General features: G+C 38.8%; 13 protein-coding genes across 13 annotated transcripts; 6 read left to right on the top strand and 7 right to left on the bottom strand.

The window, feature by feature from the left end:
* Nucleotides 1–93: 93 nt before the first annotated feature.
* On the bottom strand, nt 94–567 carry TAF9 (chromatin modification protein; the record flags this gene model as incomplete). The annotated part of the gene is made up of 1 exon (XM_056230482.1): nt 94–567. One exon carries the CDS (start codon nt 565–567, stop codon nt 94–96), a length of 474 nt encoding a protein of 157 aa, XP_056084396.1.
* Nucleotides 568–804: 237 nt separating this feature from the next.
* RNA1 (GTPase-activating protein RNA1) lies at nt 805–2,028 on the top strand (the record flags this gene model as incomplete). Its single annotated transcript, XM_056230480.1, has 1 exon — nt 805–2,028. One exon carries the CDS (start codon nt 805–807, stop codon nt 2,026–2,028), a length of 1,224 nt encoding a protein of 407 aa, XP_056084395.1.
* Nucleotides 2,029–2,240: 212 nt separating this feature from the next.
* On the bottom strand, nt 2,241–3,290 carry RNH1 (RNA-DNA hybrid ribonuclease; the record flags this gene model as incomplete). The annotated part of the gene is made up of 1 exon (XM_056230479.1): nt 2,241–3,290. One exon carries the CDS (start codon nt 3,288–3,290, stop codon nt 2,241–2,243), a length of 1,050 nt encoding a protein of 349 aa, XP_056084394.1.
* Nucleotides 3,291–3,658: 368 nt separating this feature from the next.
* On the bottom strand, nt 3,659–4,342 carry TRI1 (Tri1p; the record flags this gene model as incomplete). Its single annotated transcript, XM_056230478.1, has 1 exon — nt 3,659–4,342. One exon carries the CDS (start codon nt 4,340–4,342, stop codon nt 3,659–3,661), a length of 684 nt encoding a protein of 227 aa, XP_056084393.1.
* Nucleotides 4,343–4,570: 228 nt separating this feature from the next.
* On the bottom strand, nt 4,571–6,598 carry FUS2 (Fus2p; the record flags this gene model as incomplete). The annotated part of the gene is made up of 1 exon (XM_056230477.1): nt 4,571–6,598. The coding sequence occupies one exon, from the start codon at nt 6,596–6,598 to the stop codon at nt 4,571–4,573; it is 2,028 nt and encodes a 675-aa protein (XP_056084392.1).
* Nucleotides 6,599–6,902: 304 nt separating this feature from the next.
* On the bottom strand, nt 6,903–9,995 carry PEP5 (tethering complex subunit PEP5; the record flags this gene model as incomplete). The annotated part of the gene is made up of 1 exon (XM_056230476.1): nt 6,903–9,995. The coding sequence occupies one exon, from the start codon at nt 9,993–9,995 to the stop codon at nt 6,903–6,905; it is 3,093 nt and encodes a 1,030-aa protein (XP_056084391.1).
* A 408-nt stretch (nt 9,996–10,403) lies between these two features.
* Nucleotides 10,404–11,183, bottom strand: RPS10B (40S ribosomal protein eS10; the record flags this gene model as incomplete). The annotated part of the gene is made up of 2 exons (XM_056230475.1): nt 10,404–10,669; nt 11,132–11,183. 2 exons carry the CDS (start codon nt 11,181–11,183, stop codon nt 10,404–10,406), a joined length of 318 nt encoding a protein of 105 aa, XP_056084390.1.
* Nucleotides 11,184–12,514: 1,331 nt separating this feature from the next.
* RRP5 (Rrp5p) lies at nt 12,515–17,689 on the top strand (the record flags this gene model as incomplete). Its single annotated transcript, XM_056230474.1, has 1 exon — nt 12,515–17,689. One exon carries the CDS (start codon nt 12,515–12,517, stop codon nt 17,687–17,689), a length of 5,175 nt encoding a protein of 1,724 aa, XP_056084389.1.
* Nucleotides 17,690–17,952: 263 nt separating this feature from the next.
* MTF1 (RNA polymerase specificity factor) lies at nt 17,953–18,978 on the bottom strand (the record flags this gene model as incomplete). Its single annotated transcript, XM_056230473.1, has 1 exon — nt 17,953–18,978. One exon carries the CDS (start codon nt 18,976–18,978, stop codon nt 17,953–17,955), a length of 1,026 nt encoding a protein of 341 aa, XP_056084388.1.
* Nucleotides 18,979–19,200: 222 nt separating this feature from the next.
* TAF7 (TATA-binding protein-associated factor TAF7) lies at nt 19,201–21,021 on the top strand (the record flags this gene model as incomplete). The annotated part of the gene is made up of 1 exon (XM_056230472.1): nt 19,201–21,021. One exon carries the CDS (start codon nt 19,201–19,203, stop codon nt 21,019–21,021), a length of 1,821 nt encoding a protein of 606 aa, XP_056084387.1.
* A 210-nt stretch (nt 21,022–21,231) lies between these two features.
* Nucleotides 21,232–22,035, top strand: ORA1 (oxidoreductase; the record flags this gene model as incomplete). Its single annotated transcript, XM_056230471.1, has 1 exon — nt 21,232–22,035. The coding sequence occupies one exon, from the start codon at nt 21,232–21,234 to the stop codon at nt 22,033–22,035; it is 804 nt and encodes a 267-aa protein (XP_056084386.1).
* Nucleotides 22,036–22,241: 206 nt separating this feature from the next.
* MRPL44 (mitochondrial 54S ribosomal protein mL53) lies at nt 22,242–22,688 on the top strand (the record flags this gene model as incomplete). The annotated part of the gene is made up of 2 exons (XM_056230469.1): nt 22,242–22,299; nt 22,450–22,688. The coding sequence occupies 2 exons, from the start codon at nt 22,242–22,244 to the stop codon at nt 22,686–22,688; spliced, it is 297 nt and encodes a 98-aa protein (XP_056084385.1).
* Nucleotides 22,689–22,969: 281 nt separating this feature from the next.
* MRE11 (MRX complex nuclease subunit) lies at nt 22,970–25,054 on the top strand (the record flags this gene model as incomplete). Its single annotated transcript, XM_056230468.1, has 1 exon — nt 22,970–25,054. One exon carries the CDS (start codon nt 22,970–22,972, stop codon nt 25,052–25,054), a length of 2,085 nt encoding a protein of 694 aa, XP_056084384.1.
* Nucleotides 25,055–25,079: the final 25 nt, after the last annotated feature.

Raw genomic sequence — 25,079 nt, 5'->3', positions numbered from 1 at the left:
TATTTACTGTAATTTATTATACTAGGCATTCTACATTATATAGCCTTGAGAAGCCCCTTAACTGGTACATTCAAGAGTACGTAAGCAATGCTTTCACGTAGACTCCGAATCCTCGAGGTCCCACTCCTTTGCTGTGAGACAATATTTCTCGGGAGGCAGCCTCACACCCCACGTACCCATGACTTGCGGTAGGGCTTTCTTGTTCCTCTCTGCAGCCAATTGTAACATAAGCTCTTTGGGCGCGGTAGGTTTGAACTGGTATTGTGTCCTGGCAGCGATGGCAAGCCGTATGTCCTCCACACCGAGGCTACTGCCCGCAGTATTGCTGCTGCCAGCGTAGTCGTTGTAAACCAACGCATCCTTAAGAACGCCCTGGGTGTATCTGTGTGCGAAGTCCATTAGTTGTAGTGGCACCTGGTCTTCATATTGGTGAATCGACTGCGATGCCAGCAGCAAGTGCAGAAGACGCACATCTCTGGGGGTATCCTCCTGTGCCGGGCCCGTACCGGTCTCTGATGCCGAACCTGCAGAGTTTTTTTTTGAAATGGTCTTGCTTCCACTGTTCATACTGATCTGTGAGTTCTTCTAGACAATTCTTGTTGTTGTACCGTTTATTGGCATGAAAGTTGCTCTTGTCTTAATGCCTCTACTATTGACCTTGAAAAAGTAAGTCACGTCTCACGATGTGGGTAGATTAGCGAAAAAATTTATCACGAGGTCCTGATGACGAAAGGCAGTGAATCGAATTCGAGACAAAAGTTTGTCTAGGAATCTTGGCAGGCTGTGTCTCAAACGTATCTTGTGATGGCTACTTTGCATTTTGTTCCCCAACACGAGGAAGACCGTGTTTACTCCATTTCGGGGAAAGCACTCAAGTTAACTACCGATGACGATATCAAGCCATACTTGCAAGAACTGGCTAAATTAAAAACCTGCACCAAATTGGACCTTTCAGGTAACACTATTGGTACTGAAGCTTCCGAAGCATTAGCTGAATTTATTGCTAATACCGCTCAGGTCAGGGACTCTTTGGTTGAAGTGAATTTTGCTGATTTGTACACCTCGAGGTTGGTTGATGAAGTCGTGGACTCATTGAAGTTCTTGCTGCCTGTTTTGTTGAAATGTCCTAAGTTGGAGATTGTTAATTTTTCCGATAATGCCTTTGGGCTAAGAACCATCGAGTTACTAGAAAATTATATCGCACATGCTGTGAACATTAAACATTTGATCTTGAGTAACAACGGCATGGGTCCCTTTGCTGGTGAAAGAATTGGTAAGGCTCTATTTCACCTGGCTCAAAATAAGAAGGCTGCTTCCAAGCCATTCTTGGAAACTTTTATCTGTGGTAGAAATAGGCTGGAGAATGGTTCTGCAGTGTACTTGGCCCTAGGTTTGAAGAGTCACTCTGAAGGCCTGAAAGTCGTAAAGCTATACCAAAACGGTATTAGGCCTAAAGGCGTCGCTACTTTGATTCATTACGGTTTACAATACTTGAAAGCCTTAGAAATCTTCGATCTGCAAGACAACACCTTCACCAAGCATGCTTCTTTTATTCTCGCTAAGGCTTTGCCTACTTGGAAAGATAGTTTATACGAATTGAATCTGAATGACTGTCTTTTGAAGACTACTGGCTCAGATGAAGTCTTTAAAGTATTCACAAAGGTTAAGTTCTCTAACTTGCATGTTTTGAAATTCGAATACAATGAAATGTCTCAAGACACCATCGAATCATACTTCTTGCCTGCTATGGAAAAAGGAAACTTACCTAAATTAGAAAAACTAGAAATCAATGGTAACAGATTAGACGAAGATTCCGACGCTTTAGACTTACTACAAAGCAAATTTGATGATTTGGAGGTTGATGATTTAGAAGAAGCCGATAGTGAAGAGGAGGAAGACGACGACGACGACGACGACGACGAAGATGAAAAACTCGAGGAAATTGAAACCGAAAAACTCGAAAAGGAATTGCTGGAGGTTCAAGTGGATGACCTCGCTGAACGTCTAGCTGGAACTGAGATCAATTAAATACGCAAGAAAATGACCAAATGAGTAAATAATAAGACACTCAATTGTGAGCGATATTTTTAGGCAAAGAGCACAGAAACATGATTATAGACGGCAATGGGGCACATTAAAAAAAAATAATAAATTAATATATGTATGTATATAAGGTATGTGTATCTTCAGATCAGTCGCAACAACAACAGTCCAGTATTAAAACCAAAAAAAAATTTGAGTTATCTTCTTGACGCCCCACTCTTAGCCAGAAAATCTGCCATTTCATTACCTGGATCACCATCATGCCCTTTAACCCATTCAATCTGAAATTCGCCATTATTCTTGAGGCATTCCTTATTCAATTCATAGAATTTCTTAACTTTAACAAATCTCTCCACTAAAGGAATAATCAGATCGGAATTAGGCAACCCTTTGAGCTTTTTGTCATCATATGTCACGTATCTATCATTTAATAACTTAGCTACGTACTCTGAATCGGTCTTGATTTGGTATTTTACTTTGTCATTTCCGTTAGTCAGATTATCCCATATTTTCTTCAAGGCCTCTGAAACAGCCTCGATTTCAGCCCTGTTATTAGTTTGAGCTCCTGACATCAAGGGTTCAGAAATGTTTTCCTCAGGTGCTCCTTCAAAATATGCACCATAGCCTGCCCTCGATGATGATGTACCATTGCCGAAGCTTGAACCATCGCAATAAACGTTCATGGATTTATCATATATGATATTGCTGGAAAGTTTATATCTAGATTCGAAAACGTCCCTGGGAATATTCATAAGCGTATAATCGCATGCGCTAACTCCATTAATGAAGTCTTCTGCAGCTGATTGATCTTCAAACTTCTTGAATGTTACACCCCTCTTATGCTTAACATAGTCTTGACAGTCTTTCCAGTTATCAAAGATCTTGCTTTCAACATCTGGAAAGCTACTCTTCACCGAATAATATGCGTTCTTGTTGGCAGAGCGCAATGAAGATATTGATGATGATGCTAATGACGAATAGGGAGATGGCGACAGATTTTTCCCATGGAATCGCTTCTGAGCGCTATGAGGTCTACTAACATGATGGCTTCCAGAGCGGCCTAAACTTGCGTGATTCGATGCATTATTTGAATGGCCTACAAAAGACATGGCTTGGTTGTAATTGTCAAACTTCTTGAATACTGCGCCACCATAACCATTCACTTGGTTCTTGCACTCATCCCATGTGTTGAAGATGCCGGTTTCTCTGCCCTTTCGAACAGCATAGAACCCTCCCTGTCTTGCCATTACGAACGATTGGAAGCTCCTTTGATAAGTGAAAAGTGGTACCCTAGCAATGTTGGACAATGTGTATTATTGCATTGTCATGAATTTGTTTTGAATACGCTCAGTGCTGTTATCATTTTTAGATTCTTTTTCCCTAACACTTAAAAAAAACTATGATAAATTAATCCCACTAAACCTGAACGAATCACTCGAGTTCGGATTGTCTCCTCAAGCTTTTCTAGCGTAAGGCTTCGAAGTTATTTATTACTAATACCGTTTTGGTGGCAATTTTACACGTTCAAATATAATATTACAAGAGCAGTACGTTCAATACATGTCATAAAGCAGGAAAAAGCGTCATTAATGCTACATAAATATTGTTTCACAGATCAAGCGCTGGCATTTGGAAGAAGTTCATCTTCCGACTTGATTTCATTCTTGGGAAGCTTTGTTTCTTGCTCTTCCTCATGCTTGACAATTTCATTGGTATTAAACAAGTGTTTAGTTAAAAGTTTATTCATTGAGAACATTGTCATTTTTTTACCAAAAATGGGTTCCATCTTTTTGTCACATATGATTTCTCTACGATCATTTGGGTTTTGTAAGTTGTGCTCCTTGATATATTGCCATATCATCTTTACCACTTGTGTTCTTGGCAGTTCTTCAGTTCCGAGAAACTCTCGCAGAGGAAGCGATAAAAGAACCTTACGAACTGAAATGCTGTTAGAATCCGCATTTTCATTCTTCCTTTTCTTTCGTTTTGGTTTACTTTCACTTTTGCTCTTTCTTTTCCTTGTTGACCTCAGAAGTCTTTCTCCCTCCTTCTGCAACTTCAAAGCCAGTTCTTGATCTCGGTTGATGAGATCGTTTCTTGGAACTAATACTCTCGGATTCTCTTGCATAACGCCAAACCTTTCAAGAATTAATTCATTAATTACTTTCCTTTGAGAGTCCAAATCGACTGAAAAAAGAATTTGAAGGGCCTTCCTCACTCTTTTCGGGCTTATTTCATCAGGGTTGGATGCACTTAATATTGCATCAACCATAGGAATATATTTATTGATGTCGGCCATGATTTGATAACGTTTTCACCATCAGTTAAGTGCTTTCTATTTACGTGTACCCTCTCAAACATTTTTTGCTTAATGCCTTTCTTAAATAACCTTAACTAAAATTTTCTTCCCTTCTCGCGCCAGTAACTAGACAGAAGGTGACTAAAATATATATATATACTACTCCAGTGCTATTTATTACACTTCATTTAACGAAGCCTTATGTACCTATACTCGATGCATGTTTGATTATAGTTCAAATAATTTTCTGACAACACGGCTTCCACTAGGATCTCCAGGGAAAGGCCAATCTTTTCTTACCATGCGTTTTGTCATGTATCGTGATTTAGAGTAGCACTGTAAGATATCAAGATTCTTAATTAGGCCTGTAGGATCGCTTGAAGACATATTCTCGAGATCCTTTTGCAGGTATTTTTTTCCACCAGAAATAATTTCTAGATATTTTAGGAGAATATCGTTATAATTCAGTAAGATACATTTAACAGTATCATGGATCAAGGTGATAAAGACCGGTAACTCTCTCTTCATTTGGTTTTGCAAGTTTTGAAAATGCATCCCCAGCAAGTCACGCTTTACATCCCGAACGTTTGCCTTCTTTTCTTGCAAAAATAGCATGTAATCTTTCTTCAGAGCTTGTAAATCCTTTAGTTTACTTTTAATGGTGCTACAATGGGCTATAATTTTTGCAAGTGGAATAGTCACATTGGTTTCAAGTTCTGTCAGCTTCAAAATAGTCACTTGATTTTTCTGTTCATGTAGTTTGTCTATGTACGATGAACACATCGTAGATATTAGGTTATCGTGTTCAAAAAATGCACCAGAAGGTGCTTCGCACTCAATAACTTTTTTCCATGCATTTATTCTTCTCAAACTGGAGTCAATAATACCTGAAAGATTGTTTTTCAATAAGTGCTTTTGTAATTCCAACAAATTTTTCATAACTTTTTTGAATTTACTAATATGGTCCGCTAAAGTAAAAAAATCTGTTACTTCATCCACTTCTGAAAGATCACTTCCAATTGGAGCACTTGAATTATTGCTATCAATTTCTAGTCCAGAAACATCCGAGTAGTAACTTGATGAACCAGAGAGGAGAGAAGGAACCCTGCGCTTACCAGGATCATTTTCTTGTGGAGAATAGTAACTTTTTCTTCTGTTTTGGTTGTCAGGAGGCTTTAAAAGATGAGTAAACTGGTCTTCATCATAACTTTGTATGATCTCTGATGGAGTTAAACTGAAATTATACATGGTATTACTCTCGTATTCAGAGACCTCAGTGTCTAGCTTATTGGCGAACAAAGAATATTTTCTTTTTGTTGGACACAGTTTTGAACCCATTTTCAAAGATATTGTATCCTCGAAACAACTTTCTAAAGTTTCCAAAGTATCAATCCATTCATTTAACCTCAACATTGGGCTCTGTAAGATATCCTCTAATTTTAAGCAGCCACCTTCTTTTAAACAATATTCATACCACTTGTTAAAGACATTATTTTTGTTCGTTCTCAATGTAGTGAATAGCTCCATCTGTTTTTGATGACTGACGAAATAACTCATATAAGTTGATTTAATTCTCAACAAATGTTGCTCGAATGCCTCTGAAATATCAAAAGTTGAATATAGCTGTTGTTGGATCTCATTGCCATTGATTATTTTTTCCCATTCATTTGCATCTAGGGTCTTCCCACGTTGTTTGACCAGAAGCAATTCTTTTATTGTCGATACAAGTATTTTGCTAATTGAGGCAATGGTGTCAATATTTCCAAAGAGTAATAGCTCGTCACTTGAACCAGGTTTGATTAGTTTGTTCTTGAATCTAGGGTCAGCGTTTAACGCTTTTCTGTACACATTATTGGCTATCAGCAGATTATCATAGTATTTAATCTCAGAAATGTACAGCTCCTGCACAACCTTATAAAACTTGCATTCCCCACAGGAAGAGTTAGAAACTCGAGGGCTTGAATCCAACCTGACCACATTCTGAAATATCTCTGTATTGATAGGTGAATAAATTCTTTTGCTACTCAAACTTTCCACTATGGAATGCAAGTCAAGGCTTGCTGGTCGTTTATTAGTGAATTTCTTATCATTGACTTTGTTTTCGCGTTTGGATAACTTTCTACTGGGGGTTCTGACTATTTCAGGTAATTTGTCATCGTGTCTATGAAAATAGTCATTTTTATAGTCTCTAATCGGCGTCAATGAACTGTTCGTTGGATAGTTGAGATCGTACAAGTTATAAGAAGTCTTAAACATTCTGTGGCTTTTCGTCTTGTTTTTTCTTTTTTTATATTGAAAGTAACCTTAACAAGAAAAGATGAGATTTATATCACAAACGGGAAAAGAAACCCTACTGAATGAAGGACAGTTCGCATGTTGATGATGTTCTTCAAATAATGTACAAAGTCTCTATCTTAAATATCTAATTTCGAGTCGTTGTATTCTTCTTTACCTCAGCTACATATGTAACATGAATGTTTCAGGTAAGAACTGCGACAAGTTCGACGCGCATTTGTGACGCGGCGGCGGTAGTTAATATAGCGAAAACCGCTATGGCATATCACTGTATAGTGATGTCAGAATAGCAGATGGCACCTCTACCTAAAAACTCTGTTATCACTTTGAAGCGGTCTTTGCTACCTTCTTCACTGTTCAGTGCAAAATCCAAAAGATCGTTCTTTTCAACCACTTCACGTTGAGCTTCGTAAAGTTTGTTGGACGTTTCTAACTCCACTAGGCACTTCGGACATTTGAAAAGCTTTCTTTCATTTTTTAGAGTATCCTCTTCTTCGTTTAAACAATGTTGATGGTAAATGTGTCCACACTTGAAAAAGACAACGGGAATTTCTAACTTCAAATTGCACATGAAACATACCTGATTCTTCAGAGGTACGTGGATAGGTTGATCTGAGTTGATGGTACCCTTCAATTTTTCCTTTTTTTCGTTTAGCTCTTTATCATAAGATTCAATTAGTTTTTCATTCCTCTTAATCTCTAAATCTTCCCTTTTTACATGATCAATGATTATATCTTGTATCAACCCAAAGTGTGCTACATTTGTACGGGAAAGTGCTTTAATTATATCGAGCAATGACATTCTTTCCCCTTCAATGATAGGCCTTAACACTTTTTCTTTAAGCACTTCATTGCCACCCATCTCCTTAAATACCAGTTTATTCGAAACAAAATAGTTTAATGCTACCTGTAGAAGCTTTGGCTCTTCTGCTCGATACCTTCCCAGAAATTTGAGGCATGTACCTGGTTCTTCATTAAGTGTCATAGCCCTAAAGATACTTAGTAAATCCATTTCGGAATTATCATTAGCAAATGATGCTATATCAATAATCGTGGTTTTATCTTCTGCTGAAGGATCATTTTGATCCATATGGGATATCAACAGCATTATTGAGTTATCCACTCTTTTTCCAGTAGCAGCGATACTAGAATATACCAATTTGTTACTCTCGCTTAGAACAGCAGTTGCTCTTGAACGCCAATCATTTTTACGTTCAGGCACATCTTCTTGCGCCAGGCTTAAGTATAAGTCATATAAAGTTGCTAAAATGACTTGTCTATCTTCATCAAATCCCTCGTACTGCTGATAGCATGCCAAACAAGCTTCTAAGAAAACAACGAATTCGAAAGGTTTTGAAACAAATGAGCTAAAAACAATAGACGGCTTAGGTGGATGGTATGTAGGCTCTTCTGTTTCGTTTGATGCTCCTGAGAACTCGCTCATTGCATCGGATTTAACGTTAGAGTTCATGTAATTGAAAAAAGTCTTGTAACTATAAAACACTGTTCTGATACTCTCGGAAAATTCTGCCGTGGTGTCTCTACGCTCCAATTCAACTTCAAAAGTCGAAGGTTTGAACTTGCCTGTGAAAACTTTGATCAGTAGAGCATTAGTTTCATTGGGAGACTCTGCCAATAATTTCTTCGAGTATGTCACAAGACATCTGAGGGTTTCATCAATTGGTAAACTCTTAATGTATTTTATAGCTTTCATGGGATTATGCAACAGATTCAATAAAATATCTACAATAATTAGTGAATCCTTTGAATACTTCTTTGCAAGCCTATATGAGAGACGTTTAAAATCGGACTCTTTCAAAAGTTCTAGGATAAGATCCATATCAAAAAAATCATTATCTGAATAAAAAAATGTCGTGTCATCCATATCGTCTATCACAACATCTTCATTCCACTTGCCATTTCTGTCGAAATGCTCAATAAAACTATCAATTCCCTCGACATCTTTCAATTTTATTAACACGATAAGCAATAGAGTTATGTGATCGCGTTGTGCAATGGAATTTCTGATCAAAGACCAGAGATAATCCGCCAAATTTTTCATACTCTCCGGATCAGGAACTTCTTTGACACCAAATTTTGAAATGACTTCACTGGTTTCCACTACGTCCAAGCACCGAATGTACTGGTCAGTTGCCTCCTTCTTGAGGCCCTTTTTAAAAAGATAATCACCATACTTTTTGTGAATCTCTTGAATATCCAGAGATGGCAATGAGTACTGTTTTGCTAATTGTAAAGCAAACGGATACAGTTCTTTTTGGATGATGATACTGATTTGATTCTCCAAAGGTTTAGTAGTTATCCTGTGCATTACTCCTTCAGAGGTCAATAAATATGTGATGTTTTCACCGCTTTGAGAAGTGGAAAAAACGTCGATAATTGCACTGGAAACAACAAAATTTAAGGAGATTATCTTATTTTTGGTATCGATGATAAATACTCGGTTTATTACTGTGGCTGACAGCTCATTGACACTTATGGATGTGGTTGGGCCACCTGTTTCCTCAGTGACAATTAGAATGTGGTCTTTATCCACACAGAATATTCTCTTTCTTAGTGATAAGTCAAACGCGAATTGATGCTTTTTTCCACTAGTGTTAAAAAATTCAATAAAGTTGCTCAAACAGCAGATAAATTCGTTCGTTGCTGAATTAAATGCTCCGCAGTTCAGGTCCAACCCGTTCTTGGGATTTAAAACCAAACTTGGACGACCTCTGTTTCTACCAGTTGTGTTAAACAAAAGAATCCTTGAAGTTGTAGCCGCAAAACAGGCTGTTGCATCATTGTTAAGGAATAAAGCTGTTATTGGCTCCTTACTTGGGTCCTCGTATATGATTCTCTGTTGGGAACCTCTGTCTCTTGAAATATCACCCCTGATCAGGATAATTTTTCCATTAATAAATCCAACTACCATACACGAAAGATCATTAGATATGGAAACAACAGAAATAGGATATGTATTGTTGCCGTTTTTCAACTCAACTTGTGAATGGTATGTTTGTTCCTTACTCGGTAATTTCTCTAATTTGAATACTCTTATTAGAGAAGGTTTGCCTATGGATTCACCTAGTGCTACTAAGAATTCGCCGCCAATAACTTTAAGGAACGTGATTTGGAATTCATGAGGAAATGATTGAAATTCATGTATTACTTGCGATTGATCTAATTTGACTATTTTTATGACACTTGAGTTTACAGCTATGACTAAGGTCAAAGTATCCACTATTGCAGCTGCACAAAGGGTTGGATCTGAATATAATAGGGAATTTCCACCAAAATTAGGATCCTTTATGGGAATATTTTCAAAGAGTTGGAATTGCCTCCAGGAGCTCAGCGACATGATTTTTTTTTGGCAATGAATGGAACAGTGGGACGTTTGGGCAGCTTCAATCTAAAGGTTTTTTTTTGAAAACTGTTCATAGAGAGAGCCTTTATAAAGTGTTAGATGTTTGACAAATAACATAGCAGAATACAATCCGTACACCTAATAGAAAACAGGTTTACAATAATTAAAAACGTAAAAACGTACTGAATGGTACGTACATATATGATCAAACCGTGTTGAATGGTAACGACTTCTGGTAAAGTGACTACTGTATAGCTATCTTAGGCTTGTACAAAGTGAGAAGAAAAAAAAACTAACAAAAATTTTTTTGATGCATAGAACCACATATATTAAGAGAGAGAACAAAATAAAGAATAGTCTAATATATAATAGAAAATAGTTTACTTAAACGTAACAACGCACTTAGTATCTTCTTTGTGGTCTTTGAGTTGGGTTTCTTTCTTGAATGTAGGTACCTGGGACAATGTGTTCAGGTAAGTTCAAGTATTCTCTCAAGTATTCGACACCTTCTTCAGTTAAGGTGTAGTAATAGTATTGCCATGAGAATTGGGTTTTGACGTAACCCTTGGAAGTCAAGGATTGCAAAGCCTTGATGACATACAAGTTCCTGGTGTCAATTTCTTCGTGCTTGGCTTGGTTAAAATCCTTCTTGGCGACGACAACACCTTCTGATGTAAATATGATCGTGAACTCAATGATCGTACTTGTTAGTAAAAGAATTCTTTCTGTTGTAATGGTTTCATTATTTGCCAATGTTTCTTGTGGACACAGGGAATCTTGGGAATACCGTTCAAAAGTCGTGATAAGTGAATGATTTAACAGCATTCAATATGAGATGGTTTTACTTTTAACATTTTTGATTTCTCAGTGGCAGTTCATTTTCTGATTTCCTGAAGCCTGTGGAGGCGATCAAGGGCAAAAGGGAATCTTGTTCAGGTACTACTATTCTTCGAATTGACGCAACCTCGGCGCTTGCCTGGGAAATGTAAATGAGGGCATTGTCTTGAAGGGAATCAGATTGACATTTTAAAAAGTTGCTTGTGTAGACATTTGGTCACTTCTTTATTCATCAGTTTCGATATCCATTTTGGAGGATTCCACCGCGTATTTCACTCAAAAAGTAAACATACCTTGAAACAAGTATTGGTGGATTTTGTTTCTTTCTTGCTTTGGCATCAACATCTTGAACGGTTAGTTATTATCTGTGTTTTCTTGGTTTCAACTATATTGATTCTACCCTATATAAATCAACATATATATTCAAGACGTATATCTTTATTGTCTATATTGTTCTGAAAAATTATTACAGTCTATTGGAGAATATTTCGGGACGCAACCTACACTTTAGGAAAAATATTCCTTACACCCACACAAAAAGAGGTGTCCGGATGCGAACTTGATCTACAGTCTCGGTTGTTTGCAGATGCCCAATGAAAATCGTGGAATAACCGCGGAGTTCATGAATATTGCCATAAGATAATCGGAAAACACGAATCAACTAAGATCCAAGTCTTGTGATTCATTGCGATTGTGAAAGACTGAAAAGTAATAGCAAGCCCAACTTTTTGGTTCTTACACCTGCTCTAGGCCTCTTTCACGTCCAATTCCTATAATACATACTAGTCCCTGCTTGGGGATTGTGTTCCGCCCTTTTTACAGCAAGTTGATAACAGCTTCACTATTAATTATTAGAGTTTTAGAACTTTTCTGCTTTTATTTACGTTGTTTCGGACAAAGTAGTCAAGAAAGCAATCAATGTAGTGGTTGCGTGCTCTTAGTAAAAACAATCACTTTTTTGGGCAGACTTTACTATTCTCCATCGTTGAGAAAGTGAGAAATCTTTAAAATTCTTTTTGAAATGTTTTGAGCCAGCCAGTTTAGAAACTGGGAGTAGAAAACCTTTAGAGTTTCCTCTTTCCGATTTTTTGTTCACAAAATTTGTCAAATGAAGAATAAGAATCTAACAAGAAAACATAAAAAGTTCGATACAAAGAATTGTCTAACGTACTATTGGAGTCTACAATCGAGCTCTTAATAGTGATCATAGACGTTTCTGAACATTTGCACTTTCACTTTAACGATGTTTATGTAATAGTTCTATTAATCTTGAGTGATCTTTTCTGTTACGTAACCGTCAAATATGTAGAGAGAGAAATTTATTGCGTTCAGGTAGAGACTTTCTAATTAACTAACTGTGCTGTTTAGCTATTTGGCTATCTCTACCAAGTTAACTTGGCAGCATGTTTCTTATTGATGAAAGAGTTATTATTGTGCAATGCAGGTCATTCGATGCGCGCGTGCAAAATGACCTAAGCTGCTTCTGTTTCCGAAAATTTTTGAAAAATTTTAAGATGAGATGAGCTAAATCTAAACCATTCTAAACAGTAGTAGTAATAGTAAAAAAGCACAGCAGAGTTAGTCGGTATATTTTTCATTTAAAATTTTGGTATATAGTACTGCAGTCTAAACTAAAGACCGTTTTAATCAAAAAATTCACCTATACTGCTGCAAATATGGTAGCTCCCACTAAGAGAAAGAGAGATGAAGAATTTCCACTTTCGAGGGAGGATAACACAAAGCAACCCTCCACTTCATCATTGGTAAGGAACACCGAAGAAGTATCCTTTCCAAGAGGTGGAGCTTCTGCTTTGACTCCTTTAGAATTGAAGCAAGTCGCTAACGAAGCTGCAAATGATGTGTTATTTGGTAATGAAAATGCCAAGGCCTCTGAACCCTCAAGTAGACCATTGAAGAAGAAGAAAGCTACAAGGAAAACCGCTACTAAGGATTCCAAAGCCTCATCAACAACCTCTGATGAGGCAAATGTCGGTCTAATTGAACATGTCAATTTTAAGATTTTGAAGAATGGCTCTTCTTTATTAGGTCAAATATCCGGTATCACTAAACAAGATTTATGTATAACATTCACCGACGGTGTCTCCGGTTATGTAAATCTAACACACATCTCAGAAGTTTTCACCTCGATCTTGGAAGATCTCGATGAGGACATGGATAGCGATGCTGAAGCTGCTAACGAGAAGAAGCCAAAAGATGGTGATGCCGAATACGAATCATCCGATGATGAATATAAAAAAAATGACAAGTCTAATGAGCTACCTAATTTGAGGAGGTACTTCCACATTGGTCAATGGCTAAGATGCTCTATTATTAAGAACACCTCTTTGGAACCACCAACCAAAAAATCCAAAAAAAAGAGAATAGAGTTGACCATCGAACCTTCATTCGTAAACAAGTACGCCGATGAGGATTTGGTGAGGTCCACCTCTATTCAATGTGCCGTTAAGTCTATTGAAGACCATGGTGCTGTCTTAGACGTGGGGCTCCCAGATTTTACAGGGTTCATTGCTAAAAAAGATATTGCTAATTTCGAGAATTTATTACCGGGAGCTGTATTTTTAGGTAATATTACTAAGAAACTTGACGGATCAATCGTAGTAAATACAGACTTCTCGGACAAAAAAAATAAAATTACCCAGATTTCTTCAATTGATGCCGTTATCCCTGGTCAAATTGTCGACCTATTGTGTGAAGCTATCACTAAAAATGGTATTTCCGGTAAAGCTTTTGGGTTAATTTCCGGAGTAATTAACGTTTCACATTTAAGAACATTTTCCGAGGAAGATTTAAAGCATAAGTTTGCTATTGGTTCTAGTATTAGATGCCGAATCATTGCTTGCTTAGAAAATAAAAACGGTGACAAGGTCTTGATATTGTCAAACCTTCCACATGTCTTGAGGCTAGAAGATTCTTTGAAATCTATCGAAGGTCTCGATGCGTTCCCTATCGGTTACACATTTGAATCATGCACCGTTAAGGGTCGTGATTCCGAATATTTATACTTGGCATTGAATGATGATAGATTAGGTAAAGTGCACTCTTCCAGAGTGGGGGAAATCGAAAATTCAGAAAGGCTAAGTTCCAGAGTTCTTGGCTACAGTCCTGTTGATGATATTTACCAATTATCCACAGATCCAAAATTCTTGAAGTTAAAGTACCTAAGAACGAATGATATTCCGATCGGTGAATTAATACCAAACTGTGAAATTACCTCCGTCTCTAGTTCGGGTATTGAACTGAAGATATTTAATGACCAATTTAAAGCTACAGTTCTACCATTGCATATCTCAGACACCAGGCTTGTTTATCCAGAAAGAAAGTTCAAGATAGGTTCTAAGGTCAAAGGTAGAATTTTATCAGTTAATCCAAGGGGTAATGTGCATATCACTTTGAAAAAATCACTAGTTAACATCGAAGATGACGAATCACCACTAGTTACCAGTTATGAAGATGCCAGAGAAATCAAAGAGAAGAATGAAAAAACTTTAGCAACAGTTCAAGTTTTCAAACCAAATGGTTGTGTTGTTTCTTTTTTCGGTGGTCTATCGGGCTTCTTACCCAATTCTGAGATTTCAGAAGTCTTTGTGAAGAAGCCAGAAGAACATCTAAGACTGGGTCAAACAGTAGTAGTAAAGCTTCTTGACGTCGATGCTGATAGGAGAAGAATCATTGCTACCTGCAAAGTTTCAAACGAGCAAGCCACTCAGCAAAAGGATACCATCGAAAATATTGTTCCTGGTAGAACACTTATCAGTGTCAATGTCATTGAAAAGACTAAAGATTCTGTTGTTGTTGAAATTGCAGATGTCGGCCTACGCGGTGTCATCTACGTAGGCCATCTTTCTGATGCCAGAATTGAACAAAATAGAGCTCAATTGAAGAAGATCAAGATTGGTACCGAATTAATGGGATTGATAATTGACAAGGATACGAGAACTCGGGTGTTCAATATGACTATGAAGAATTCTTTAATCAAGGACGCTAAAAAAGAAATTCTTCCATTGACTTATGACGGCATCAAAAATATGAAGAAAGATGTTCCAATGCATGCTTACATAAAATCCATATCTAATAAAGGTCTATTCGTCGCATTCAACGGTAAGTTCATCGGCTTAGTTTTACCAAGTTACGCAGTTGATAGTAGAGATATCGATATTAGTAAGACATTTTATATCAACCAATCTGTTACCGTCTATTTGCTAAGAACGGACGACCAAAACCAGAAATTCTTATTATCATTGAAAGCTCCCAAGGTCAAGGAAGAAAAGAAACAGGTTGAGTCCGACATCGAAGATCCAATTGATTCATCCATCAAAAGTTGGGATGACCTATCCATTGGTAGTATTGTTAAAGCAAAAATCAAGAGTGTCAAAAAGAATCAATTGAACGTCATTTTAGCTGCAAACCTGCACGGAAGAGTTGACATTGCTGAAGTATTTGATACATATGAAGAAATTAAAGATAAAAAACAACCTTTGAGTCATTACAAGAAGGATGATGTTATCCAGGTGAAAATCATAGGTAACCACGATGTTAAAAGCCATAAATTTCTGCCAATAACTCACAAAATCTCAAAGGCCAGCATTTTGGAATTATCCATGAAACCATCTGAATTGAGATCTAAGGATGTTCACACAAAAACTCTTGAGAAAGTTGAAGTTTGTGAAGAATTAACCGGTTTTGTCAACAACTCGTCGGCCAACCATCTCTGGTTAACAATTTCTCCAGTTTTGAAGGCGAGAATTTCTCTTTTAGATTTAGCTGAAAATGATGTCAACTTCTCTGAAAATATTGAATCCGTTTTCCCATTAGGTTCAGCTCTCCAAGTGAAGGTTGCTTCTATTGATCGCGAACATGGCTTTGTCAATGCTATTGGAAAAGCTCATGTAGATGTTGATATTTCTACAATAAAGGTTGGTGATGAATTGCCGGGTCGTGTCTTGAAAATAGCTGAAAAATATGTTCTATTAGACCTTGGTAACAAGGTGACTGGTATCTCCTTCATCACTGATGCATTAAACGACTTCTCGGTGTCATTAAATGAGGCTTTCCAAGACAAGATCAACAATGTCATTCCAACTACAGTTTTGGCGGTTGATGTTGAGAACAAGAAAATTGAGTTATCCCTGCGTTCTGTTGATTCTAAATCTCGTTCGATCAAATCTCACGAAGACTTGAAACAAGGTGATATCGTAGATGGTATTATCAATAATGTGAGTGACAAAGGTATCTTTGTTTATTTAAGCAAGAAGATGGAGGCTTTTGTTCCTGTTAGTAAGCTATCTGATTCTTACTTGAAGGAGTGGAAGAAATTTTACAAACCAATGCAATACGTCGTAGGTAAAGTTGTCACTTGTAGTGAAGATTCTCGTATTTCTCTGACTCTAAGAGAGTCCGAAGTAAATGGTGATTTGAAGATGTTAAAGAGCTATTCGGATATTAAAGCTGGTGATATTTTCGATGGTACTGTAAAGAATGTCACCGATTTCGGTGTCTTTGTCAAATTGGATAGCACAGTTAATGCTACTGGGTTGGCACATATCACTGAAATCGCAGACAAAAAGCCCGAAGATCTTTCTACCCTATTTGGCGTAGGTGACAGGGTAAAAGCTATTGTTTTGAAAACAAATCCAGAAAAAAAACAAATTTCTCTGAGCTTAAAGGCCTCTCATTTTTCCAAAGAGACTGAATTGTCTTCCACTACTGCGGGCCAAACGGAAAATGGAGATGAAGATGAGGTCATGGCTGACGTTGACTTCAACGACTCCGACAATGAGTCTGACGCTGAAGACGGAAGCCTCAAAACGACAGATAAAAAGGCTGAAATATCCCCAGATGGGTTATCTTTGAGTGCTGGGTTTGATTGGACTGCTTCCATTTTGGACCAAGCACAAGAAGAGGAAGAGTCTGAGGAAGACCAAGAAGATTTTACTCAAGGCAAGAAGCACAAACACAAGAGAAGAAAGGAAAGGATTGTCCAGGATAAGACTATTGATATCAATACTAGGGCACCTGAATCTGTTGCAGATTTTGAACGTTTGATCATCGGAAATCCAAATTCTTCCGTCATATGGATGAACTATATGGCTTTTCAATTGCAACTAAGTGAAATTGAGAAAGCGCGAGAACTCGCAGGACGTGCATTGAAAACTATCAACTTTAGAGAAGAAGCCGAGAAGTTGAATATTTGGATCGCAATGCTGAATTTGGAGAATACGTTCGGTACTGAAGAAACCTTAGAAGACGTCTTTATGAAGGCTTGTCAATATATGGACTCTTACACTATTCACACAAAGTTACTTGGTATTTATGAAATGAGTGGAAAGTTCAATAAAGCTGCAAACTTATTCAACGCTACTGCCAAGAAATTCGGTAGTGAAAAGGTCACCATCTGGGTATCATGGGGCGATTTCTTGATAACTCACAACGAAGAGCAAGAGGCACGTACAATTCTCGGTAATGCGTTGAGGGCTTTACCAAAACGTAGTCATATCGAAGTTGTCCGTAAGTTTGCCCAATTAGAATTTGCCAAGGGCGATCCAGAAAGAGGTCGTTCATTATTTGAAGGTTTGGTTGCTGATGCACCAAAAAGGATTGACTTGTGGAATGTCTACGTGGACCAAGAAGTGAAAACGAAGGACAAAAAGAAGGTTGAAGATTTGTTTGAAAGAATAATAACCAAAAAAATGACAAGAAAGCAGGCGAAGTTTTTCTTCAATAAATGGTTGAAATTTGAAGAATCTCAAGGTGACGAAAAGACCGTTGAATACGTTAAAGCCAAAGCCACTGAATATGTCGCTAGCCATGAGGCACCAAAGGCAGATGAATGAGTCGAGTTGCTTTTTTTGAGGCCCTTAGATAAAAAATTATCTGAGTCTGTAGAGTATATCTGTAAAATACATAGAGTGTAAAGTTTTTAAGAAAAACAGTTTTCATCAATTAGTTTTGTTTTAGTATTTCCAGCAGCTCTTCTGAGAGAACATTTGTTATTCGCTCTCTGTTTCCAAGATGACTCTGTGTTGATGGAGATTTCATTCCGTCTACTTATTCACACGCTCCAAAATAATAAAATCAAGCTTCCTCAGTCCTTTATTCAACCGGAGTGCTCTGTTTGATACATATCAACAAAGTCCATCAAAATATCCGGTTTAAAAGGCCACTCTGTGAATAGCTTCGTTAGGTATATGAATTCCTCATTTGTTAAATCAAGAGGACGCTTTTTTAACAGGCTTTTATCGGTGATCCTGCTGTTAAAATACTGCTGTCCGCCATGTCCTAGTGAATCCATGACTGTACTCAATGGTGTTCCTTTCAGAATCATTAAGTGGCGGGTGACATAATCCCAGTTTTCTACGTCAAAGTCAAAATCAATTGGATCCATTTCTACTAATGCAATTGGTTTCCCCTTAGTAGGCCACATATCCGCAGCACTGAATATAACGGGGTCCCACTCCTCCAAACATTGACTATCAAATCCTTTCAGTTCATCCGCATCTGATATGGCAACCAGTTTGGTATCTGTAAACCCCTCTCTTACTACTGAACATTTAGATCTAGAATGCGTACTTGGTCTAGCCAAAAGTTTCCTAGCAGTAGTACTTGGCATCCACAATAACATTTTCACTTTACCAAATCTATACAGCCAGTTTTTGTTCCCAATACATGACAACCACTGCATAATAAGACCTTCAGACCCTTCACCTGTTACGTTAGCGACTGTTAAAAAAGTATCATTGATATGATCTGGTGGCTGAACTTCTGGAACAAATATTCGCTCTTCATTTATTAGATTCGAGTAGGTTGACCAGTCATACGGGTCTTTTTTGAGTATCTGCAAGGGGGAATCTTCAAGATTTGCTTTCAGGAACTTGTAGAGACTTGAACGTTTTTCTATCATAGAATATTGCTTGGGAGAGTACTTATTATAAAAGATGGCAGACTGTACGCCGACTCCAGGGTATAAGTCGAGCACTTTCAACTCCTTCGGATTTTTATACGTCCTAGTTAAATCTAGTTTATCGAAGATCTTGTCATATACCGTTGGATTCCATAGGTACTTAAAACCATAAAAAAACTTGAGTTTGGAAATATCCTTAATACCGGGGATTGGAATAGACATTTTGCTGATCCGACCAGTGAAACTACAGCTATGGGTCAGGTCACAAAGCAACCACAATTTGAGGAGCTTCACTATGCCAATGTTATATAGATGGACCGCTGATATTCGGGCGATGAGAATAGTAAATGAAATTTCAAAGCAAAATTCACGAATTGATTAAAATGAAAGGAAAGAAGAAGGTTAGCCTTGGTGTTCTGATTAGTCGCAACAGGTAGCGTGAATATGGCTGTTATAAGGATTAAAAAGCCCAGAGAGCCAAAACAAGAGGAAAACACTTTAGAAATCGAGCCCAAACTAAAGAGAATTCGCATAAAGACTAAGGCCGGTGATGAAGAAGCCAAACCAAGACCCAAACTGAAGATAGATCTGAAGAAGAAGAAGGATAATGTCGAAGGCAAAGAAAAGAAAAATTCACTGAAGCTTAAACTGAACTTGAAAAGGAGCGAAGAACCACTAAAAAAGGTACATAAAACCCCAAAATTACGTCTCAAGCCCATTAGAATCCCTGGCGAGGCTTACGATTCAGAAGCCTCTGATATTGAAGATGATCCCCTGATAGAGACTGGTATAGTACTAAGGATACTCCCAGATATACAGTTAGAGTTCGTGAAGAACTCCTTAGAATCAGGTGACTATTCTGGAATAAGCATCAAGTGGAAGAATGAGAGACACGCCATTGTGACCATAAATGATGTAATGTACGGTGCCATTTTAGTAGATTTACCCACTGTGATAGAGGTAAATAAAAGTGTTGATAGAAAGAACCTTTTGAAGACGTTCGACGTATCACAAATGCTGCTATGCGTAAGAGCTATACAGAATGAAGAAGAAGTATATACTCTAGAAGCACCGGATACGGAAGACTTAGTGGTTAAACACTTCGAAGACATAGAGGATGAAATTGGGGAGAACAAAGAAACATTATTGAAAGGGTACAATGGAGCAGCGCTGAGTGACGTGGAGGCTAAGTATTTGAAAAAGATTGCCTTGAAAGGTTTTGATTATAAGCATGGGATGTCGCCACCACTATACAATGTTCGAAATAGACGATTCAGGCGGAAAATGGATCCTAATGAAATAGATTACGTGGAGAAAGTGGTCGATATGCTTTTAAAACAAGACAAACAGGCTGAAGAAGTCAGCTATGATCTGGTTGACAGTAGTGAACTACAAACAAAGCAAGAACGCGTTTCCAGTTGGGAGAATTTCAAAGAGGAGCCTGGTGAGCTTTTGTCTGGACCTAAAAAGAAAAAGGAAGTACATACAGTTGCACCGACAGCAGAAGGGCAAGAAGATGAGGAAGAAGAAGAGGAAGAGGATCTTGATTTGGGTGCAGCTTTTGAAAGTGAAGAAGAAGGAGAAGATAGTGCTGCCGAGGGAGACAAGGGACGGCAACAGGAGGAAGTCGGTGATGAGGTCGATCAAGATACAGGTGGGGAAGACGACGAAGAAGACGACGAAGCCGACAATGAAGTTGTGGGCGGAGAGAGTGAATCTGACGAGGAAAAAGATGAAAACAGACAGCATACGGAACTGCTTGCTGACGAATTGAACGAGCTAGAGACCACGTTGGCCCACACCAGACACAAGTTAAGCAAAGCCACAAATCCTCTTTTGAAAAGTAGGTTTGTCGACAGCATCAAGAAACTTGAGAAGGAAGCAGAGTTGAAACGCAAACAGTTGCAACAAACCGAAGATTCTGCCCAGAAACAGCATCCACATCTTCCTGGCGCACAAACCAGACGCAACGAAGAAGTAGAAGAAGAAGAAGAAGAAGAAGAAGAAGAAGAAGAAGAAGAAGAAGAAGAGGAAGAAGAAGACGAAGAGGAAGAAGAAGAGGAGGAAGAGGAGGAGGAGGAGGAGGAAGTCGAGGAACAGGAAGAGAGGGAAGAGGAAGAAGAAGTAGAAGCAAAGGATGATGAAGCGCAACACGCACAAGACGGCAAGATTACGGGCGACGCCCATGAGACTCCAGCAGAAGAAACACTCGACCAAAACGATCTTGACATGATGATGCTGTTTGGTGCAGAGGGCGACGAGTGAGCCTCTCTCATAATCTATATACGCTTGTACACACGAAGGCTCTTCCTTGCTCTATATAACATGCATTTATAGTAAGGCGATGCCAATTTTTCTTATCGGAGCGATATAAAGGCTAAAGAAAGGGATAGAGGAAATGAGGAACTGAGTCGAAACTAGCGTTCAAGACTATCAATAGTGAGAGGCAATAAACCATTGAGGACGCAGTTGACCATGTCTCAAGGTAGAAAAGCTGCAGAAAGATTAGTCGGCAAGACCGTGCTCATTACGGGCGCCTCTGCTGGTATTGGTAAGGCAACCACGTTGGAGTATTTGAATGCATCCAATGGTGAGATGAAACTCATCTTGGCCGCTAGAAGATTGGAGAAGCTCGAAGAATTAAAAACGGCCATTGATGAAGAGTTCCCGAACGCAAAGGTACACGCGGCCCAACTGGATATCACTGAAGCCGGAAAGATCAAGCCCTTCATTGCAAACTTGCCGGAGGAGTTCAAGGATATTGACATTCTGGTTAATAACGCTGGGAAGGCTCTGGGGACTGACCGCGTCGGAGAAATTGCCACACAGGACATTCAGGATGTGTTCGACACCAATGTCACGGCTTTGATCAATGTCACGCAAGCCGTGTTGCCCATTTTCCAAGCTAAGAATTCGGGAGACATCGTGAACCTGGGCTCAGTAGCTGGCAGAGAGGCATACCCAACAGGTTCTATATACTGTGCATCCAAGTTCGCCGTAGGGGCGTTTACTGACAGTTTGAGAAAGGAGCTGATCAATACTAAGATCAGAGTCATCTTAATTGCACCAGGACTAGTCGAGACTGAGTTCTCATTAGTTAGATACAGAGGTAACGAAGATCAAGCCAAGAATGTTTACAAGGGCACAACACCATTGATGGCTGATGACGTGGCTGACTTGATCGTCTATGCCACTTCCAGAAAGCAAAACACCGTGATTGCAGATACGCTGATCTTCCCCACCAATCAAGCGTCGCCTTCCCACATCTTCCGTGGCTAACTATTACATATAACCAGACTAAATAATCCTCTAGGCGTTATTTTCATATATGTATATACGATGTACATGGCCTTTTAGCTGTATCGTCCTTCTCTTTTTCCATTTTGCGCGACTCTATGGAATATGCAAGAGAAATAAAACAGGAATCCAAGAATTCTCGACTTGAGTGGGGAGTGACGTTTTGGAAACAGAAGCACACGCTTACAATGATTACTAAGTACTTCAGTAAGGTGGTTGTTAAATTCAATCCCTTTGGCAAAGAAGGTATGTATCTCTATTCTCCACTCCAGTTCGTCTTTTCAACTCCGGCTCTATTCGTTAGTTTTTCTTAACTAGGCCAAAATAACGTGGACTATCACTTATATGTAGGATGAGACTAACAATAGACAACATGATTCTGTCGTTTACCTCCAGCAAAGATTGCCAGGCTAATGCTTGCTGCCATCCCGCCAGCACAACGAAACATGGGTACGCAAATCCAATCTGAAATAATATCTGATTATAACAAGGTCAAGCCCCTTGTCAAAGTAACCTACAAGGACAAGAAAGAAATGGAAGTCGATCCGTCTAGTATGAGTTTCCAGGAGTTGGCCAACCATTTTGACCGTTATTCTAAACGGCTAGACTTGAAGCATATGCTGGAAATGCACTGAAAAGAGTGAACCTGTACGTTTCTAATATTCAAACACGACGAAGTGGCAGCTTGCATGCAACCCTGTAAATAATATATATTCACAAATGTAGATGTATAGACAGATATATCTGATGAAGCTAACTTCAAGTTCAATGATACAATCGATCAATGAGAACCCAAACATTATAGCTATATTAGCAACTAACTCATGAGAACTGCAGAGAGGCAATGTGGAAACGAGACTAGAACAGCAGTACCAATTCACTCAATCCGCACTCCTCAAACCAGTGAAGCTCAATTATGGAGTATCCTGATCCAGACACGATACGAATCTTAGTTACTACTGACAATCATGTTGGTTACAACGAAAATGATCCCATTACAGGCGATGATTCTTGGAAAACTTTCCATGAAGTTATGATGCTAGCCAAGAACAATAACGTTGACATGGTGTTACAATCGGGGGATCTTTTCCATGTGAATAAGCCCTCTAAGAAATCGTTATACCAAGTAGTAAAGACTTTGAGATTATCTTGCATGGGCGACAAACCCTGCGAACTAGAATTGTTAAGCGATCCTTCCCAAGTTTTTCACTATGACGAATTTACCAATGTTAACTACGAAGACCCCAACTTTAATATCTCCATCCCCGTGTTCGGTATATCGGGTAATCATGATGATGCATCAGGAGATTCACTGCTATGTCCTATGGATATTCTTCATGCCACCGGCCTAATAAATCATTTTGGCAAAGTCATCGAGTCTGATAACATAAAAGTTGTGCCATTATTATTCCAAAAGGGGACCACTAAACTTGCACTGTATGGACTGGCTGCAGTTCGTGATGAAAGGTTGTTTAGAACTTTCAAAGATAATGGTGTCACTTTTGAAGTACCGACTATGCGTGAAAGTGAATGGTTCAATTTGATGTGCGTCCATCAGAACCACACTGGTCATACAAATACTGCATTTCTCCCTGAACAATTCCTGCCTGATTTTCTGGATATGGTAATATGGGGCCATGAGCATGAGTGTATCCCGAATCTTGTACATAATCCAATGAAAAACTTTGACGTCTTACAACCTGGTTCATCTGTAGCCACATCCCTTTGCGAAGCTGAAGCCCAACCCAAGTATGTGTTTGTTCTCGACATAAAACACGGAGAACCACCAAAAATGACTCCAATAACCCTGGAGACTGTACGCACTTTCAAAATGAGATCCATTTCATTGCAAGATGTTCCCCATCTGAGGCCTCATGACAAGGATGCTACTTCCAAGTACCTTATTGAACAAGTCGAAGGAATGATCAACGAAGCCAATGAGGAAACTAAGCGAAAGCTCGGGGACGATGCTGAGGGTGATATGATCGCAGAACTGCCCAAGCCATTAATTAGATTACGCGTTGATTATAGTGCACCGTTCAATAAGCAATCCACAATAGATTATCAGGTGGAGAACCCGCGCAGATTTAGCAATCGGTTTGTGGGACGTGTAGCTAACGGTAACAATGTGGTTCAATTTTACAAAAGAAGACCGCCTGTTGCTAGATCGAAGAAGCCTGGTCTAAATCGAACAAATATCAGCGATAGAGATGTCGAAAAACTCTTCAACGAAAGTGGTGGCGAATTGGAAGTTCAAACTTTGGTTGATGATCTGTTAAACAAGATGCAGTTATCTCTTTTACCGGAAGTCGGTTTAAATGAAGCGGTAAAGAAATTTGTAGATAAGGACGAGAAATCAGCACTTAAAGAATTTATCAGCCATGAAATATCAAATGAAGTGGACATACTATCTACGAATGATGAATTTTTAAGAACGGAAGATACAGAGGAAATGAAGGCGCTCATAAAGCAAGTCAAACGTGCTAACTCCGTCAGACCGACTACTCCCATGGAAAATGATGAGACAAGCTTCTCATCAAATCATAACAGACTGAATTCCCTCCAGCCCGGCAATAAACTGTTACAAAATGTACTTTCAGGTCCTGTTCAATCACATGTTGATGGTGAAACCGAAGTAGCCCATGCGGGTGAAGTAGGAAACAGTAAACTAACGAGGAAGGCAGAATATATACGATCCACGAATAAAAAGAAAACTGCCGCTCCATCGGACTCAAACGCTATATCTGATCCAAAGAATGAACTTGATGATGATAATAATGCTCAAGTTGACGTTGATATCGATGAGGACGATATAATTATGGTCAGTACAGACGAAGAGGATGTAGGCTACGGTATAACTCGCGGCAGAGAAACCAAAACGAAGACTCGTTCATCTGGCAGTCCTAAACCCTCCTCCACGAGGGGCAGGGGAAGAGCAAAAGCAACAAGGACGCCAAAAACAGATATTCTTGGAAGTCTTCTTGCTAAGAAAAGAAAGTAGATGTAGTATGTTTCTATAGTATTCC

The sequence above is a fragment of the Saccharomyces kudriavzevii genome (assembly GCF_947243775.1).
Source record: "Saccharomyces kudriavzevii IFO 1802 strain IFO1802 genome assembly, chromosome: 13".
NCBI lineage: Eukaryota > Fungi > Ascomycota > Saccharomycetes > Saccharomycetales > Saccharomycetaceae > Saccharomyces > Saccharomyces kudriavzevii.
This window is presented reverse-complemented; position numbering and strand designations above follow the sequence as displayed.